The 19,433-nt window shown below is 48.4% G+C and overlaps 2 protein-coding genes across 6 annotated transcripts in view; both read right to left on the reverse strand.

Moving 5' to 3' along the window:
* Positions 1–18,762, reverse strand: part of LOC130500338 (uncharacterized) — a 28,411-nt gene extending 9,649 nt beyond the window's left edge. The window contains exons 1-5 of one of the 4 annotated variants that reach the window (XM_056995281.1): positions 18,571–18,762; positions 18,457–18,487; positions 15,054–15,188; positions 14,046–14,971; positions 6,426–13,954 (exon numbers count right to left, since the gene is read on the reverse strand). In XM_056995281.1, the coding sequence (XP_056851261.1) occupies positions 13,187–13,954; positions 14,046–14,864 (1,587 nt within the window). In that variant the 5' untranslated portion in view covers positions 14,865–14,971; positions 15,054–15,188; positions 18,457–18,487; positions 18,571–18,762 and the 3' untranslated portion in view covers positions 6,426–13,186. Of the gene's footprint in view, positions 1–6,425; positions 13,955–14,045; positions 14,972–15,053; positions 15,189–15,253; positions 18,242–18,308; positions 18,488–18,570 lie in introns of those variants that run through there. The other 3 variants (XR_008938950.1, XR_008938949.1, XM_056995280.1) reach the window with 3 other exon arrangements.
* LOC108824824 (uncharacterized) lies at positions 132–5,320 on the reverse strand. Of its 2 annotated transcripts, XM_056995282.1 has the most exons (3): positions 4,443–5,320; positions 3,435–4,360; positions 132–3,343 (listed from the first exon to the last, which is right to left on the reverse strand). In XM_056995282.1, the coding sequence occupies exons 2-3, from the start codon at positions 4,251–4,253 to the stop codon at positions 2,258–2,260; spliced, it is 1,905 nt and encodes a 634-aa protein (XP_056851262.1). In that variant the 5' UTR covers positions 4,254–4,360; positions 4,443–5,320; the 3' UTR covers positions 132–2,257. The 2 variants fall into 2 exon arrangements, with proteins under 2 accessions (XP_056851262.1, XP_056851263.1); XM_056995283.1 differs by having other exon boundaries at positions 3,435–5,320.
* Positions 18,763–19,433: the final 671 nt, after the last annotated feature.

Genomic DNA, 19,433 nt, shown 5'->3' on the forward strand with positions numbered 1-19,433 from the left:
ATGGCAGTCTCCCTGAGGATAGGTGGCTGGCGAGATGACTGAAGGCACGCAGCGCCCATTACGTTGTTATCGATGGCGAACTGCACCGTTGGAATGCCAACAAGGTCATCCCTGAAATGCATTTCCGGCGACGAAACGCGACTTGTCATGGCAGAAAACCATGAAGGCGCGGCGGGTAATCATTCTGGCGGACGAGCCCTAGCACTCAAAGTTCGAAGCCAAGGCTTTTACTGGCCTACTCTCAACGCTGACTGCGAATCATATGCCAAACGCTGCGATAAATGCCAACGACATGCACCTACTATCCACTGCCCCACCGAGCAGTTGCGTACTCTCACGGCACCGTACCCTTTCATGCGTTGGGCAATGGATATTATCGGGCCAATGCCAAATTCACGAAAAAAGCGTTTCGTCCTTGTCCTTACTGATTATTTCACCAAATGGATCGAAGCAGAAGCCTTCGCGAGCGTTACAGACAAGGAAGTTCAGAAGTTCGTATGGCGCAACATCATCTGCCGTCATGGTCTCCCCTACGAGATAGTGACAGACAACATATCGCAATTTATCTCTCATCAGTTCCGCGATTTCTGCGACAAATGGCGAATCCGTCTGAACACCGCAACGCCGCGATACCCGCAAAGTAACGGCCAAGCTGAGTCGTCTAACCGAACGATTATCGACGGACTAAAGAAACGACTCGACTTGAAAAAGGGTTGCTGGGCTGACGAGTTGGACGGCATCCTTTGGTCTCACCGCACCACGCCGCGTTCCGCGACCAAATGTACCCCATTCTCTATGGCTTACTGCGTTGAAGCAATGGCTCCCGCAGAAGTTAACGTCACCAGTCTCCGCAGGTCCCGAATGCCTCAGCACGTTGATCTCAATCAAAGTATGCTACTTGACGCCCTTGACGCAATCGAGGAATACCGCGATCAAGCCCTGCTCCGAATCCAGAATTATCAACATCAAATTGAGCGTTACTATAACCAAAAGGTCAAGTCGCGCCCTCTCGAACAAGGAGATCTTGTTCTCAGAAAAGTATTTGAAAACACTAAGGAGTGGAAAGCTGGTAAGCTCGGCACCAACTGGGAGGGGCCATACAAGATCACGCAAGTAATCAAACCTGGGGTTTACCGTCTAGAAACGTCAACCGGTGAAGCAGTCCCTCGAGCATGGAATTCCATGCACCTTAAGCGTTACTCCGCCTAAACTCAGATGCTGCTCAGCAGGCGCTGGACACACTTCATTCAGTAACAGAACAATCGTGTAAGTGCGCCTTCAAGACCACTCTTATACGATTGTAAAAAAAAAAAAAAAAAAAAAACAAAAAAAACGAACTACGAATGGCTTGATCCTCCTCAGAGGTACGTAGGCAGCCTTAACCGGTGCAGCTATAACATAACAAAACAAAAAAAAAGAGTCGAGTAAGTGCACCCCCCGCGTCACTCTTACCCGACTCCAACGTACTACGAATGGCTTGATCCTTTTTGAGGTACGTAGGCAGCCTTAACCGGTGCAGCTATAACCAAACCATACAAATCAAGCCGAGATCACTGGCAAAATCAGCGAATTAAATCACGATTTGAGCAGGCCTACCTTGGCGAATGAAATCGCCTCTGGAAAGGCTCCCTGCCTTTAGCGAATTAATTCGCAATTCGAAGAAGCACGTTGCTTCAGCGAGCAAAATTGACTCCAGAGAAGCCCCTTGCCTTACGCAAATAAAAAGAAAGGTGGCGATAATACCGTCGCGCTGGATAACGGCATCGTTGAACCTCCTAAGGGTGCGCCTATCAAGTGTACTTCGAACTAGCTCGTGAACCCAGATTAGTAATGAGAGTTGGCAATTGAACTCGGGTTCAGCGAGCCAAAACGCGATTCGGAAGACTCTGATTCGGCGAATAAACTCGCCTGCAGAAGACTTCCTGCTTTCAGCGAGCATAATTGCAGCTGAACATCTCTTTCTTGCCTTAAGAGTTTTTCAGCAACCAAAGCTAGTTTCTGGATGGAAGCATCATACGCAAGGAAGAGTCAACTATAAAAAACTTCACGAAGCATCATAAGCAAGAGAGAATAAGTCGATAAAAAAGGGCAAAGCAACAATATCCGAAAGGCGGCCACAGTCCCGCAGCTAATTTTGAAGAAAAAAGACAAGCGACAATATCCGAATGGAAAAAGAAAAGGATCAAGCTACGTCACAACGACGGGACCCTAACCAAAAAAGAGATTAAGTAAATAATATTACAACACACAAAGAGAGTCAAGGCTCGCGACCCTCGGGATGAGTCTCCAGATCAGTCCGATCTTTTGCCCCAACAGGATCAGTCGCGCCCTCCCCTCCAGCAAGATCAGCCGCATCCTTCGCTCCTCCACCGCTCTCGCCAGCGGCCTCTGCATCCATCGTCTTCCCTCCTGCTTCTACTTCGTTATTAACGAGAAGAGGAGAAGGTGAATCACCGATCCCGCCTTCCTCCTCGCTTAAAGACCCATCAGAAATCATGAACGGGGGACCTTTAGCAGAGGACTCGGTTTCGACGACTCTACTTGGAGTAGCGGTCTTAGCAGGAAGCTCGGTTTCGAGCTGCTCATCCTCCGAACGCTGAAGAAGAGCCACAGCATCAGAGTTCATCACACTCATGTTAGATCCAAACAGATCAAGCGACGCTAAAGCATCTTCGTCAACATACTGAGATGGAAGAACTAGAGGCGCCAGCGAAAGATCAGACTCCGGGATAGGTTTTACTGCAAGTCGGGCAACCTCCGCCTCATATTGTTTCTCCTGCGCAGCGAAGAAATCGACGTGCTCCTGCGTGAGCGGAGAGCCGCTATTCAAGATCATCTCAATACACTTCTTCGTTCCCATCGCTTGCCCGTAAAGGTTGCGGGCTAGGTCGAATTCACCTCGACCAGATTCGCAGTCCCGGATGTTGTTGAAGCGGACGTTAGCCTTGGCGATCATCGCACTCAGAACCCTCACCCTCTCCTGAGTAACCTCGTGAATTCGGGAGTCCCTAAGCCGCTTTCCCTCTGAAGACAATTCCGCGGAGATGGACGCATTATGTTCTTCTAGAGCCGCGATCTTCTTATTCAGAGCCGCGTTCTCGTCACTCAACTTCTTCTTTGCGGATTGAGAAGACTTCAGTTTCCCCTCGAGTTTCTCGAACTGCTCTCGGAGGATCTCCTTATCCTCGATGGCTTTGTCCTTGGCCTCCTTGAGCTCCCCCTTTACGCGATCGATCGCGAGCTGCCGCACCCTCGCAAGCTTCTCCGCCGCTGCCAACTGAACTACAGTGCGTCTCAACTCCCCTTCATACGCCGCGACAAGCAAGTTCATGTTTGCTTCATTCTGGAAAAAGCCATGTTCTTGACTTAGAAAGAATAATAAAAAATATATACTTAAAAAAGATCAAAGGGAAAAATGGAAGCTCGTTAATTACCCGCTTGCTCGAACATGCAGCTTCGGCGTACAGCTCCTTGAACGTAAGCTCTTCCACCGGAGGCAGACCAACAGGATCTCCTCGAATTTGGCGAGTCAACTCAGCACATCGCGGAGGATTCAGAATCAATGGCATCCTCTCGTCATAGGAAAAGCTGATCCGATCCCTGAAATCCGGAGCCAACCCTCTCACCGGGAAGTTCCCACCGGCTGATCCGCCGAGCTGTGGTGCGCTTTGCACGCTACTGAGAGGTCCCGCCACATCCTTACTCTTCTTCTTCTTAGGACTTCCTCCCGACTGCCCCAAAGCATCGGAAGCATCTTTTCGGAGAAGAACTTCATCACGGGGAGGAGAGTTGGCGAGAACAGAAGGCTCCTCCAGGATTCCCTCAGATTGTACTCCAAGAGAAGGATCAACGATGCCGTCCCGCGACGCGACAGAGTTCTCGGCATCCTTCTTCTTCTTCCTCCTCTTCTTCTTATCAAGGGACTCAGATGGGGCAGTTCCCTCAGACGGATCGGGGTCATGCTGGTTTACCACATCAGCAGCCACCTCCGTTTCGTTGCTCGCAGACTCATCACGAGCCCTCTTCTTCCCCGATTTCTTCTTTCTCCTCTTGTTTTCAGCGGAACCAGCTGCGGACCCCGGATCGGAAGCTCCTACCTCGGGGAGTCGTTCCTGAACTTCCGGATCAGTCGGAAGAGAAGTCCTAGCAGAAGCAGGATCAGCGCCAGCGCTGGAAGAAGGGGCCTTATCCTTAGTCGCCAAAAGCTTTAGTTGTCCCTTCAGGAGAGCGCTTAAGTCCGGGACTCCATCCATTTCCCTAGCCTTGTTGAGTAACCCCTGCTGTTTCCTAGTAAAGAGTGACAATCGCCTCTTCCTTTTTCGGTTGATGATCGGAGCTTGGTTAGATATCCAGTAAGTCTCTGCAAAAGAAGAAAGAGAAGAACTCAAGTCAGAACCAGCAAAGGAAGGAGTAAGAAGCAAACAAGCAAACGCGAACACCACCTCGTAAGGCACGATCCTGGGAATGACGTGTCCACTCTTGACTGAGATCAGGCCAGCGACGATGACTCGTCGTAGCGAGAGCCTGAGCGTCTTCAAAGAAGTTTTCCGGATACGCGATCGTGTTCGGATGGCTGACTGCAAAAAAAACAAAAAAAAACACAAAGGTAATGGTTAGGCGACTAACGAAGCAAAAACCAAGTATAGCAATTCGCTAACTACCGAGTCTAAGGTTCCACATAACACGATAATCATCATTCGGAGGCTCCGCAAAAGCATATTCATCTGACTTGACGAAGAAATAGGATCGCCGCCAGTTCTTAGTCTTGTTCGGGTGACCGCTAAAGATGTTATAGCTTGGACGCATCTTCAACGAGAACAATCCGGGTCTCAGAGCCCTCACCGATGTCAACTCTTCAAACGTCCTCACACTCAAAGAAATGTTAATCTCAGCGGCGACCATCATCAATGCAACAGCAATCCGATAAGACCCATTAACAAACTGACTGATGGCAACAACCCGTCGGAAAGCATAGGAAGTCACCACGTGCGGAATTGGGAACCACAGTGATAGAACCAAAATCGAGCACCGTTCTTTTTTGTTCATGGACACGAACCAAAGTGGCGATCTTGTCAACCAGCTCGACCAAACCGAGGATTCACCATCAGTTCATGAAGATCACCGGCCAACCAGCTCGACCAGCCCACGTGCGTCCTTCTCCTTATGCGAAGGACCCGATCATCATGGATGAACCTGGACGCTTGGACGAATCTTGACCAGTCTACATCAGAATCCGCAATCTTGACCAGTCTTCATCATTTTCCGCAACATTGACCAAGACTGCATCAATTTCTACAACTTTGACTCTCTAATAATTATCTAGTCAAATGTTATATTTTCTAGACATCTTTTTCAGCACTTTATTTATTTCTTTCTTTGACTACATCTACTATAAATATGTAGTCCTTTTGATGAATAAAAAATCAGATCATTTTGGAGTTTATCTTTGTTCTTCTTTTCTCTGAGTGAGAGAGAGTTCTTTAGCTAGTTCATCGGTTTGAACCGGCTTGTTGATTTGGTGGTCAGCCAATCATCGTTGTGTGTTATTTGGTGGTTAGCCAACGCACTACATCCGTTCTTTGGTGGTTAGCCTTCGATCGTTGGTATATCAATAGTCATTCCGCACCTCTTGACGATCCTATCAATCCATCCCAGTTCCAGAAGTTCCTTCGACTTCTCGGTTCATATCCAACATCCGGCCAAAGCCATCCTTCCCGATTTTGGGTTTATCATTTGGTATCAGAGCATAGATGACTCTCCATAGCTATGGATGTGATGCTTGTTGCTTCCTCATCAAAGACTGGACCAAGTTCGTCCTCCTCATCAAAGATAGGACCTAGATCATCATCTAAAGGTGTCCTAGTGCCAGGAAGTTGTCCATGATGTGGATGGTTGAAAGGATCGCCTCTTTGGATCAGCCACATCTTTGACCTTTTCTTTGCACCTTTGGTTTGGCTTTTCCTGCACACTAACAAACTCATCAAAATTGTTCAAAGAATATTTAAATGGAGTTTGAGAGACAGATGGTCGTGGGGAGTTCTTCTTGCTACTTTGCCTTAGAAGACCAAACATCTTAACCTGAAAATCTCAACACAAAAGTTAGATAAAAAATCTCACACTCTCAAGTGTTTGATCCTCACCCACACAAGTGTTTTCTCTCAGATTTTATGGTGATCACACAAGGTTTATACTCAAAGTTCTAAGAGAACAGATCAAAGAATCCCAATAGGCAAATCCAAGCAAGATCAAAGGTTTAAGATAGAAAGATAAGAGATTTCAAAGGGGAACCCGCCTTAACCACCTCAAAGGCCGGATTTCTCTTCGGCCAGCAGGCTTACTCTTCCACCACCAATCCACAAAAAAACAAACTTTGAATCTTTGAATCTTCGAAACCTTTTCTTTTTTTTTAATCGGATTTTTTTTCTTTTTTTTTTTTCTCTTTTCTGTTTTTTTTTTTTTTTTATATGGTGGATGGTAATGAGGGGCCCGGGTTCAAGAAAGGTAGAAGAAGAAGTGTTTAAAGAAAATGGAAGATGAGAAAAATGGATAGAAATAGAGTTACCGGAAGAGTGGCTCTGATACCACTTGATAAACCCAAAATCGGGAAGGATGGCTTTGGCCGGATGTTGGATATGAACCGAGAAGTCGAAGGAACTTCTGGAACTGGGATGGATTGATAGGATCGTCAAGAGGTGCGGAATGACTCTTGATATACCAACGATCGAAGGCTAACCACCAAAGAACGGATGTAGTGCGTTGGCTAACCACCAAATAACACACAAAGATGATTGGCTGACCACCAAATCAACAAGCCGGTTCAAACCGATGAACTAGCTAAAGAACTCTCTCTCACTCAGAGAAAAGAAGAACAAAGATAAACTCCAAAATGATCTGATTCTTCTTCGAGGAGTTCCATAATTGCGTTGAGCACATTCTCCAAGTGGTTTCAAGCGAAGAAACATCATGGTTTAGAAGATATGCTTCGAACAATGAACGTATATCTGTGTTGCTTCTCGGGTGGTTTGATGGTCGAACCAACTCCTCCCGGAACATCTATGCTTGATTGTCAAAGTTTCGTATCCTCCTGAAAGTAAGACTCATACAAGCACTGATAGCCAACTGGAGGAGACCACGGTCTCTGCTGACTGTTAGGAATCAAGTAAGTCACCCCGACTCCTCCGCTTTCTCGCAGCACTTCCCTCACACTGTTATGAGTAGAGTACGTTCCTGCGATTCTGTCCCATTCCTGCCCCTCCACATAAGGACTGCGAAGGGATTCGGGAGGAAGCGCAGGAAGCTCCTCAAATAACTCTCCTGGATGGTAGCACGTCGGCCTACAATGTTGTAAATCCGGAAGCCACGAGCGAGGAATCTTCGATTGAACAACTCGTTTCCTCTTCCTTCTCCGAGCGCTTTCTTTAGGAACCGCTGGCTCGCCCGGGACTTCAATCCCCGGATCCACCCGAGTCGAACTCTCTCCCTCCCCGATGACGACAGGGACGCTTCTCTCCTCGCGGAACAACCTATGCGCATCAGCGACTAAAAGTCTTTGATCGAGAGTCATACCGACAGTATGCCTCATCGCGTCGCGATGCAATAGACTGAATTCCTCTAGCGGACTCCCGTCCCCGGAATCGCCTCCAGTCGCCACCGAAGCTGTGGCTATCGATTTCCCTTTCTCTTCTCGCGATAACCGCTTCCCAGACGTCATGGTATCGACCAAGCGCACAAAAAGAAACATATCTACTCCCGGAAACGGACTTAGAGAGAGAAACTAATAAAAAAAAGAATAAAAAAGAGAGAGAAAGTAGTACCTGAGACAATGCAGAAGAATGAATCTTCATCAGGAAAAGACTCCCATTTATAGTAAAGCCTGGGCACACATCTCGATGCACCATCATTACGCCTAAAAAGGCCTAAAAACGCCTAGGTGGGCCTAAAAGCCCGAAGGTTTGAGTCGCGAAACCCTAGCAATTCATCGAACCAGAAGTCGGTTCAATCGAAACCGGTCCGCTCGAACCAAACCAAAATCGAAGCCAACCGGTTTACTTTGGAACATCAAACGGTTTAGACCCGCGAGATGAGTCTTCAGATCAGTCCAACCTTGAGCGAGTAGAGCTCATCCCACCGTACGCTCCGGTATGACGAATATAGTCGCGCCGTCGAACTTACTACCTTCAGCGAGCAAACCTCTCTCGCAGAAGCATTATCTTCAGCGAGCAAATTTGCCATTTTTGGGAACCAAACTCGCTCCGTTACAACTCTCCGTTCCGACGAAGCACGACTACTCCATCGAAGCAGGTCTACCTTGGCGAATAAACCTCCCTTCTCAGCTACGTCATCTGCAGCGAACAGATTCGCCTTTCCAGATACCTCGTCTTTAGCGACGAGATTCTCCTTTATTGGGGCCGTGTTACCGACGCGAGCAGAGCATCGCCTGTAGCGAGCAGATTCGCCCCTTGACCACCTGTTCCTCAGCGAGCAAATTTCCCTTCGCAGATGCTTCATCTCCAGCGAGGAGACACTCCTTTGTTGGAGTCGTGCTACCGATGCGAGCAGAGCTCCACCACTCGATACTTCGCCTTGGACGAATAAATTCAATCCTCTTGGGACATCTCACTTTGGCGAGTAAACCCTTTTCACGAAAGAAGACTCCAGCTCGGCGAGTAGACTCTCGTCTACCACGACAGTCTACAAACGCGGACCTCCGGAGAGACGCTAATGGTAAGCGAGAAGACTCACCGACTAATAAGAGATGTGGTTCAGCGAGTAACGGTACTCTCGAGTCGAACACGATCAAACTAGAGGAGCACGGTGTCTGGCGAGTAAATTTACTCGCGAATGCATTTGAAATAGGCAAGTAGATTTTCCTCTCGATACGTCAAACAGACATCATCCCTCCCGTTGCTCGTCGAGGAAGGCAACACGCAGGACAAACAAGAGACAACCGTCATTGGCGAGTAAAAACTCGGCTTCACTCGGTGCCTCAGGTGTTGCGAGTAGGCGCAATCGATCGTCTTGTCGAATCGACCGCTGGGAACGCCCTCCTGACATTCATGGACGCGTTCTCTGGGTACAATCAGATCATGATGCACCCTGACGACCGGGAGAAAACAGCGTTCATCACTGATAGGGGAACTTACTGTTACAAGGTAATGCCATTCGGTCTCAAGAACGCCGGAGCAACCTACCAGCGCCTCGTCAACCGCATGTTCGCCGATAAACTGGGTTCCACGATGGAAGTCTACATCGACGACATGCTGGTAAAGTCGCTCCGCGCCGAAGATCATCTAACGCACCTCCAGGACTGCTTCACAACACTCAATGAGTACGGTATGAAACTTAACCCGACCAAATGCACGTTTGGCGTCACGTTTGGCGAATTTCTCGGGTACATCGTCACTCAGAGAGGTATCGAAGCTAATCCCAAGCAAATATCGGCGATCCTCGATCTCCCAAGTCCAAAGAACAGCCGCGAAGTGCAACGCCTCACCAGCAGAATAGCAGCGCTCAACAGGTTCATTTCGCGGTCTACCGACAAATGTCTCCCTTTTTTCGAGTTGCTGCGAGGAAACAAAAGATTCATTTGGGACGACAAATGCGAGGAAGCCTTTGGCCAACTCAAGCAATATCTGACTACCCCTCCAGTCCTCTCAAAACCGGAAGCAGGTGACATTCTCACCCTCTACATCGCCATTACGCCTATCGCCGTCAGCAGCGTGCTCATCCGTGAAGATCGGGGAGAGCAAAAACCCATCTTCTACACAAGCAAACGCATGACCGAAGCCGAAACCCGCTATCCCACCCTAGAAAAAATGGCGCTCGCAGTGGTACACTCGGCGAGAAAACTTCGTCCATACTTCCAGTCTCACACGGTAGAAGTTCTCTCCAATCAGCCCCTACGAACAATCATGCAGAACGCCAACCACTCTCGCCGACTAACGAAGTGGTCGATGGAGCTTAGCGAGCACGATATCGTATAAAAGAACCGGACAGCAGCGAAGTCCCAAGTCCTCGCTGATTTTCTGATCGAGCTCACACCTGAACTCGAACAGGATCTTGCCGTCTCGTCTCGCAACTGGATTCTGCACGTTGACGGCTCCTCCACCAACAAAGGATCCGGCGTTCAACTTCAATCTCCAACAGGCGAGCTAATAAGACAATCTTTTAGCTTCGGCTTCCATGCCTCCAACAACGAGGCTGAATACGAGTCCCTCCTCGCTGGTCTGCGTCTCGCCAAAACAGTCAAAGCCAAACGTCTCAGCGCCTACTGCGATTCCCAGCTCGTCGCCAGTCAATATAATGGCGAGTACGATGCTCACAATGCGCGTATGGACGCATACCTCAAGCTCGTTCAGGACCTCGCTAAAGACTTCGAATTTTTCGAACTCACCAAAGTTCCGAGAGGAGAGAACGTTTGCGCTGACGATCTGGCGGCCCTTGGAAGTAAGCTACACAATCAGATCAAGCGGACAATTCCCATTCACCGGATCGAAAGCCCCAGCATCGCAAAAACCGACGTCAGCACCGCCTCCGTCGCTGCAGTGGCTGTCGGCGACGATATGGACATCGATCCCTCGTCCGACGAAACTCCTGACTGGCGCACCGATCTGATCAACTATTTAGCGCATGGCAGTCTCCCTGAGGATAGGTGGCTGGCGAGATGACTGAAGGCACGCAGCGCCCATTACGTTGTTATCGATGGCGAACTGCACCGTTGGAATGCCAACAAGGTCATCCTGAAATGCATTTCCGGCGACGAAACGCGACTTGTCATGGCAGAAAACCATGAAGGCGCGGCGGGTAATCATTCTGGCGGACGAGCCCTAGCACTCAAAGTTCGAAGCCAAGGCTTTTACTGGCCTACTCTCAACGCTGACTGCGAATCATATGCCAAACGCTGCGATAAATGCCAACGACATGCACCTACTATCCACTGCCCCACCGAGCAGTTGCGTACTCTCACGGCACCGTACCCTTTCATGCGTTGGGCAATGGATATTATCGGGCCAATGCCAAATTCACGAAAAAAGCGTTTCGTCCTTGTCCTTACTGATTATTTCACCAAATGGATCGAAGCAGAAGCCTTCGCGAGCGTTACAGACAAGGAAGTTCAGAAGTTCGTATGGCGCAACATCATCTGCCGTCATGGTCTCCCCTACGAGATAGTGACAGACAACATATCGCAATTTATCTCTCATCAGTTCCGCGATTTCTGCGACAAATGGCGAATCCGTCTGAACACCGCAACGCCGCGATACCCGCAAAGTAACGGCCAAGCTGAGTCGTCTAACCGAACGATTATCGACGGACTAAAGAAACGACTCGACTTGAAAAAGGGTTGCTGGGCTGACGAGTTGGACGGCATCCTTTGGTCTCACCGCACCACGCCGCGTTCCGCGACCAAATGTACCCCATTCTCTATGGCTTACTGCGTTGAAGCAATGGCTCCCGCAGAAGTTAACGTCACCAGTCTCCGCAGGTCCCGAATGCCTCAGCACGTTGATCTCAATCAAAGTATGCTACTTGACGCCCTTGACGCAATCGAGGAATACCGCGATCAAGCCCTGCTCCGAATCCAGAATTATCAACATCAAATTGAGCGTTACTATAACCAAAAGGTCAAGTCGCGCCCTCTCGAACAAGGAGATCTTGTTCTCAGAAAAGTATTTGAAAACACTAAGGAGTGGAAAGCTGGTAAGCTCGGCACCAACTGGGAGGGGCCATACAAGATCACGCAAGTAATCAAACCTGGGGTTTACCGTCTAGAAACGTCAACCGGTGAAGCAGTCCCTCGAGCATGGAATTCCATGCACCTTAAGCGTTACTCCGCCTAAACTCAGATGCTGCTCAGCAGGCGCTGGACACACTTCATTCAGTAACAGAACAATCGTGTAAGTGCGCCTTCAAGACCACTCTTATACGATTGTAAAAAAAAAAAAAAAAAAAACAAAACAAAAAAAACGAACTACGAATGGCTTGATCCTCCTCAGAGGTACGTAGGCAGCCTTAACCGGTGCAGCTATAACATAACAAAACAAAAAAAAAGAGTCGAGTAAGTGCACCCCCCGCGTCACTCTTACCCGACTCCAACGTACTACGAATGGCTTGATCCTTTTTGAGGTACGTAGGCAGCCTTAACCGGTGCAGCTATAACCAAACCATACAAATCAAGCCGAGATCACTGGCAAAATCAGCGAATTAAATCACGATTTGAGCAGGCCTACCTTGGCGAATGAAATCGCCTCTGGAAAGGCTCCCTGCCTTTAGCGAATTAATTCGCAATTCGAAGAAGCACGTTACTTCAGCGAGCAAAATTGACTCCAGAGAAGCCCCTTGCCTTACGCAAATAAAAAGAAAGATGGCGATAATACCGTCGCGCTGGATAACGGCATCGTTGAACCTCCTAAGGGTGCGCCTATCAAGTGTACTTCGAACTAGCTCGTGAACCCAGATTAGTAATGAGAGTTGGCAATTGAACTCGGGTTCAGCGAGCCAAAACGCGATTCGGAAGACTCTGATTCGGCGAATAAACTCGCCTGCAGAAGACTTCCTGCTTTCAGCGAGCATAATTGCAGCTGAACATCTCTTTCTTGCCTTAAGAGTTTTTCAGCAACCAAAGCTAGTTTCTGGATGGAAGCATCATACGCAAGGAAGAGTCAACTATAAAAAACTTCACGAAGCATCATAAGCAAGAGAGAATAAGTCGATAAAAAAGGGCAAAGCAACAATATCCGAAAGGCGGCCACAGTCCCGCAGCTAATTTTGAAGAAAAAAGACAAGCGACAATATCCGAATGGAAAAAGAAAAGGATCAAGCTACGTCACAACGACGGGACCCTAACCAAAAAAGAGAGTAAGTAAATAATATTACAACACACAAAGAGAGTCAAGGCTCGCGACCCTCGGGATGAGTCTCCAGATCAGTCCGATCTTTTGCCCCAACAGGATCAGTCGCGCCCTCCCCTCCAGCAAGATCAGCCGCATCCTTCGCTCCTCCACCGCTCTCGCCAGCGGCCTCTGCATCCATCGTCTTCCCTCCTGCTTCTACTTCGTTATTAACGAGAAGAGGAGAAGGTGAATCACCGATCCCGCCTTCCTCCTCGCTTAAAGACCCATCAGAAATCATGAACGGGGGACCTTTAGCAGAGGACTCGGTTTCGACGACTCTACTTGGAGTAGCGGTCTTAGCAGGAAGCTCGGTTTCGCTGAAGAAGAGCCACAGCATCAGAGTTCATCACACTCATGTTAGATCCAAACAGATCAAGCGACGCTAAAGCATCTTCGTCAACATACTGAGATGGAAGAACTAGAGGCGCCAGCGAAAGATCAGACTCCGGGATAGGTTTTACTGCAAGTCGGGCAACCTCCGCCTCATATTGTTTCTCCTGCGCAGCGAAGAAATCGACGTGCTCCTGCGTGAGCGGAGAGCCGCTATTCAAGATCATCTCAATACACTTCTTCGTTCCCATCGCTTGCCCGTAAAGGTTGCGGGCTAGGTCGAATTCACCTCGACCAGATTCGCAGTCCCGGATGTTGTTGAAGCGGACGTTAGCCTTGGCGATTATCGCACTCAGAACCCTCACCCTCTCCTGAGTAACCTCGTGAATTCGGGAGTCCCTAAGCCGCTTTCCCTCTGAAGACAATTCCGCGGAGATGGACGCATTATGTTCTTCTAGAGCCGCGATCTTCTTATTCAGAGCCGCGTTCTCGTCACTCAACTTCTTCTTTACGGATTGAGAAGACTTCAGTTTCCCCTCGAGTTTCTCGAACTGCTCTCGGAGGATCTCCTTATCCTCGATGGCTTTGTCCTTGGCCTCCTTGAGCTCCCCCTTTACGCGATCGATCGCGAGCTGCCGCACCCTCGCAAGCTTCTCCGCCGCTGCCAACTGAACTACAGTGCGTCTCAACTCCCCTTCATACGCCGCGACAAGCAAGTTCATGTTTGCTTCATTCTGGAAAAAGCCATGTTCTTGACTTAGAAAGAATAATAAAAAATATATACTTAAAAAAGATCAAAGGGAAAAATGGAAGCTCGTTAATTACCCGCTTGCTCGAACATGCAGCTTCGGCGTACAGCTCCTTGAACGTAAGCTCTTCCACCGGAGGCAGACCAACAGGATCTCCTCGAATTTGGCGAGTCAACTCAGCACATCGCGGAGGATTCAGAATCAATGGCATCCTCTCGTCATAGGAAAAGCTGATCCGATCCCTGAAATCCGGAGCCAACCCTCTCACCGGGAAGTTCCCACCGGCTGATCCGCCGAGCTGTGGTGCGCTTTGCACGCTACTGAGAGGTCCCGCCACATCCTTACTCTTCTTCTTCTTAGGACTTCCTCCCGACTGCCCCAAAGCATCGGAAGCATCTTTTCGGAGAAGAACTTCATCACGGGGAGGAGAGTTGGCGAGAACAGAAGGCTCCTCCAGGATTCCCTCAGATTGTACTCCAAGAGAAGGATCAACGATGCCGTCCCGCGACGCGACAGAGTTCTCGGCATCCTTCTTCTTCTTCCTCCTCTTCTTCTTATCAAGGGACTCAGATGGGGCAGTTCCCTCAGACGGATCGGGGTCATGCTGGTTTACCACATCAGCAGCCACCTCCGTTTCGTTGCTCGCAGACTCATCACGAGCCCTCTTCTTCCCCGATTTCTTCTTTCTCCTCTTGTTTTCAGCGGAACCAGCTGCGGACCCCGGATCGGAAGCTCCTACCTCGGGGAGTCGTTCCTGAACTTCCGGATCAGTCGGAAGAGAAGTCCTAGCAGAAGCAGGATCAGCGCCAGCGCTGGAAGAAGGGGCCTTATCCTTAGTCGCCAAAAGCTTTAGTTGTCCCTTCAGGAGAGCGCTTAAGTCCGGGACTCCATCCATTTCCCTAGCCTTGTTGAGTAACCCCTGCTGTTTCCTAGTAAAGAGTGACAATCGCCTCTTCCTTTTTCGGTTGATGATCGGAGCTTGGTTAGATATCCAGTAAGTCTCTGCAAAAGAAGAAAGAGAAGAACTCAAGTCAGAACCAGCAAAGGAAGGAGTAAGAAGCAAACAAGCAAACGCGAACACCACCTCGTAAGGCACGATCCTGGGAATGACGTGTCCACTCTTGACTGAGATCAGGCCAGCGACGATGACTCGTCGTAGCGAGAGCCTGAGCGTCTTCAAAGAAGTTTTCCGGATACGCGATCGTGTTCGGATGGCTGACTGCAAAAAAAACAAAAAAAAACACAAAGGTAATGGTTAGGCGACTAACGAAGCAAAAACCAAGTATAGCAATTCGCTAACTACCGAGTCTAAGGTTCCACATAACACGATAATCATCATTCGGAGGCTCCGCAAAAGCATATTCATCTGACTTGACGAAGAAATAGGATCGCCGCCAGTTCTTAGTCTTGTTCGGGTGACCGCTAAAGATGTTATAGCTTGGACGCATCTTCAACGAGAACAATCCGGGTCTCAGAGCCCTCACCGATGTCAACTCTTCAAACGTCCTCACACTCAAAGAAATGTTAATCTCAGCGGCGACCATCATCAATGCAACAGCAATCCGATAAGACCCATTAACAAACTGACTGATGGCAACAACCCGTCGGAAAGCATAGGAAGTCACCACGTGCGGAATTGGGAACCACAGTTTCGTATCCTCCTGAAAGTAAGACTCATACAAGCACTGATAGCCAACTGGAGGAGACCACGGTCTCTGCTGACTGTTAGGAATCAAGTAAGTCACCCCGACTCCTCCGCTTTCTCGCAGCACTTCCCTCACACTGTTATGAGTAGAGTACGTTCCTGCGATTCTGTCCCATTCCTGCCCCTCCACATAAGGACTGCGAAGGGATTCGGGAGGAAGCGCAGGAAGCTCCTCAAATAACTCTCCTGGATGGTAGCACGTCGGCCTACAATGTTGTAAATCCGGAAGCCACGAGCGAGGAATCTTCGATTGAACAACTCGTTTCCTCTTCCTTCTCCGAGCGCTTTCTTTAGGAACCGCTGGCTCGCCCGGGACTTCAATCCCCGGATCCACCCGAGTCGAACTCTCTCCCTCCCCGATGACGACAGGGACGCTTCTCTCCTCGCGGAACAACTTATGCGCATCAGCGACTAAAAGTCTTTGATCGAGTCATACCGACAGTATCCCTCATCGCGTCGCGATGCAATAGACTGAATTCCTCTAGCGGACTCCCGTCCCCGGAATCGCCTCCAGTCGCCACCGAAGCTGTGGCTATCGATTTCCCTTTCTCTTCTCGCGATAACCGCTTCCCAGACGTCATGGTATCGACCAAGCGCACAAAAAGAAACATATCTACTCCCGGAAACGGACTTAGAGAGAGAAACTAATAAAAAAAAGAATAAAAAAGAGAGAGAAAGTAGTACCTGAGACAATGCAGAAGAATGAATCTTCATCAGGAAAAGACTCCCATTTATAGTAAAGCCTGGGCACACATCTCGATGCACCATCATTACGCCTAAAAAGGCCTAAAAACGCCTAGGTGGGCCTAAAAGCCCGAAGGTTTGAGTCGCGAAACCCTAGCAATTCATCGAACCAGAAGTCGGTTCAATCGAAACCGGTCCGCTCGAACCAAACCAAAATCGAAGCCAACCGGTTTACTTTGGAACATCAAACGGTTTAGACCCGCGAGATGAGTCTCCAGATCAGTCCAACCTTGAGCGAGTAGAGCTCATCCCACCGTACGCTCCGGTATGACGAATATAGTCGCGCCGTCGAACTTACTACCTTCAGCGAGCAAACCTCTCTCGCGGAAGCATTATCTTCAGCGAGCAAATTTGCCATTTTTGGGAACCAAACTCGCTCCGTTACAACTCTCCGTTCCGACGAAGCACGACTACTCCATCGAAGCAGGTCTACCTTGGCGAATAAACCTCCCTTCTCAGCTACGTCATCTGCAGCGAACAGATTCGCCTTTCCAGATACCTCGTCTTTAGCGACGAGATTCTCCTTTATTGGGGCCGTGTTACCGACGCGAGCAGAGCATCGCCTGTAGCGAGCAGATTCGCCCCTTGACCACCTGTTCCTCAGCGAGCAAATTTCCCTTCGCAGATGCTTCATCTCCAGCGAGGAGACACTCCTTTGTTGGAGTCGTGCTACCGATGCGAGCAGAGCTCCACCACTCGATACTTCGCCTTGGACGAATAAATTCAATCCTCTTGGGACATCTCACTTTGGCGAGTAAACCCTTTTCACGAAAGAAGACTCCAGCTCGGCGAGTAGACTCTCGTCTACCACGACAGTCTACAAACGCGGACCTCCGGAGCGACGCTAATGGTAAGCGAGAAGACTCACCGACTAATAAGAGATGTGGTTCAGCGAGTAACGGTACTCTCGAGTCGAACACGATCAAACTAGAGGAGCACGGTGTCTGGCGAGTAAATTTACTCGCGAATGCATTTGAAATAGGCAAGTAGATTTTCCTCTCGATACGTCAAACAGACATCATCCCTCCCGTTGCTCGTCGAGGAAGGCAACACGCAGGACAAACAAGAGACAACCGTCATTGGCGAGTAAAAACTCGGCTTCACTCGGTGCCTCAGGTGTTGCGAGTAGGCGCGCTTAAATTCATCCAAAAATGGATCTCCTATCCTCCGGGCCATTCGAACTTAGTTCATCCAGAACTGCTTGCATCATTCTGAATGAACTGGGGGGACTTACTGGAGGAGAGGGATCCCATCTCCCACGAGCCCATCGAATAGAGAGAGCCAGTATGTCAGAGGATTGGTGCGTGGACGAGTAACGACGACGTTAAGCTCTTAGTCGCCCTACGGGCCGAGCAGAAGCAGTGCATTCGGCCGAATGGCCCAATAACTCCACAGATCGGCCCATTACAAAGCCCACGAGATCACGTACTCGCTAGGGCGAGCTGCTACAGAAAGTGGGCTATAAAAGGAGAAGGGGAAGAAACGAAGAAGGGATCATGACTTTGACACACTTACTAGGCGGCTAGATCTAGGGTTTTCACTACTCTCTATCCGTTATCTTGTACTGTTTCCCGGCCAGCTCTCCGAGCACCAGCTAGTTCTCCTCTTTACTCTTTCTCTGTAACCCGGTTCTGATACTTTCATCTATAAACCGTCTTTGTTAGACCCATTGACGAGTTCTTCGTCTCTTTACTAGTTTTGACCGAACTCGGTTCTAACAGGGCGAAAGAGAGATATAGCAAGAGGGTCAAACCATGTGATCATAAAGTTACTGTTAAGCTATCCATTGTGGTGCATATTAGTACTACACACTGGCCAAACACCTGCAAGAATTTAACGTCACTTTTTGAAACAGGTGATTCATAATATAACAAATGATTAGTTGTTTACTTTTTCTCAAAAGCTATGACGAGCTTTACAAAAGACCATGGCTTTCATTAGAAAAACCAAGCAAACAAACTGATACTGCATTGCTCACATCCGGGTTGGATTGTTTTATCATCAAAACAGAGATTGAGAATTAGAAAAGGTGACAAACCAAATGGGGAATCTTCTACACCTCCAATAACCTAACCACCAGATCAAGAGCTTTCAGAAACCAAACCAACGATCTGAAACAGAGGAAGTGAAATCGTGAATCAAAAGTGGCAACCTTTAATCGTAAGCTCAGAATTCTCAACCGTAAGCTCCACCAGTGATGGAGCTCGAAACCCTCTATCTTCCTCAATTCTCTCAACCGCTTGTTCCTTGTTCCTAAGAATCTCACAATATCATAAAAAAATCAAACAAAAAGAAATCACAGACAACTCCCAAAAACACTTTATTAAAGAAAACGTGTAGAGAGGTTAAGTGATGCTTTGTACCTACCAGGAGCAAGGCTATTAACGTATATAGAGAATTGGTTCAATTGTATTGGTTTGGTTTATATCAATCAATTGTAAAATGGTTATTGAGTTTGTAAACCGGTTTAAACTGAAGTCACGTTTACTATATAAACGCTCTGTAACAGAATCATCAATAATAAGAAAAGCATTTCTCATTTCGACTTCGTCTTCCTGAGCTTTGCTATTATGGTATCAGAGCAACGACATTCGAAATCTCGTCCGATCTGTTTTTTTCTTCTTTCTATTGACCTCTCATCGATCGGTGATTTGCTCGATCGATCGCTCTGATAACGCTCCTGAACTGAAGTTTACTGCTCTGTTTAAGAAGAAAGGTACAATTCTTGTCCTGAGACACCGGAGCAGAACTCGATGGTTGAAAGAAAACATCAGCATATACTTAACGTCGCCAGAGCCTTGATGTTTCAGAGTCATCTATCTCTTGACTTCTGGGGTGACTCTGGTTTGACGGCTTTGTTTCTTATCAACAGAACACCGACACCACTCCTCAAGAACAAGTCTCCTTATGAAGTTCTTATGTCTAAAGCACCAGATTACAGTGGTTTGAAAGTCTTTGGTTGCTTAGCCTACATGTCTACTTTTTCCAAGAACAGACATAAGTTTCAACCTCGTT

This window comes from Raphanus sativus, chromosome 9 (genome assembly GCF_000801105.2).
Source record: "Raphanus sativus cultivar WK10039 chromosome 9, ASM80110v3, whole genome shotgun sequence".
Classification (NCBI taxonomy): Eukaryota; Viridiplantae; Streptophyta; class Magnoliopsida; order Brassicales; family Brassicaceae; genus Raphanus; species Raphanus sativus.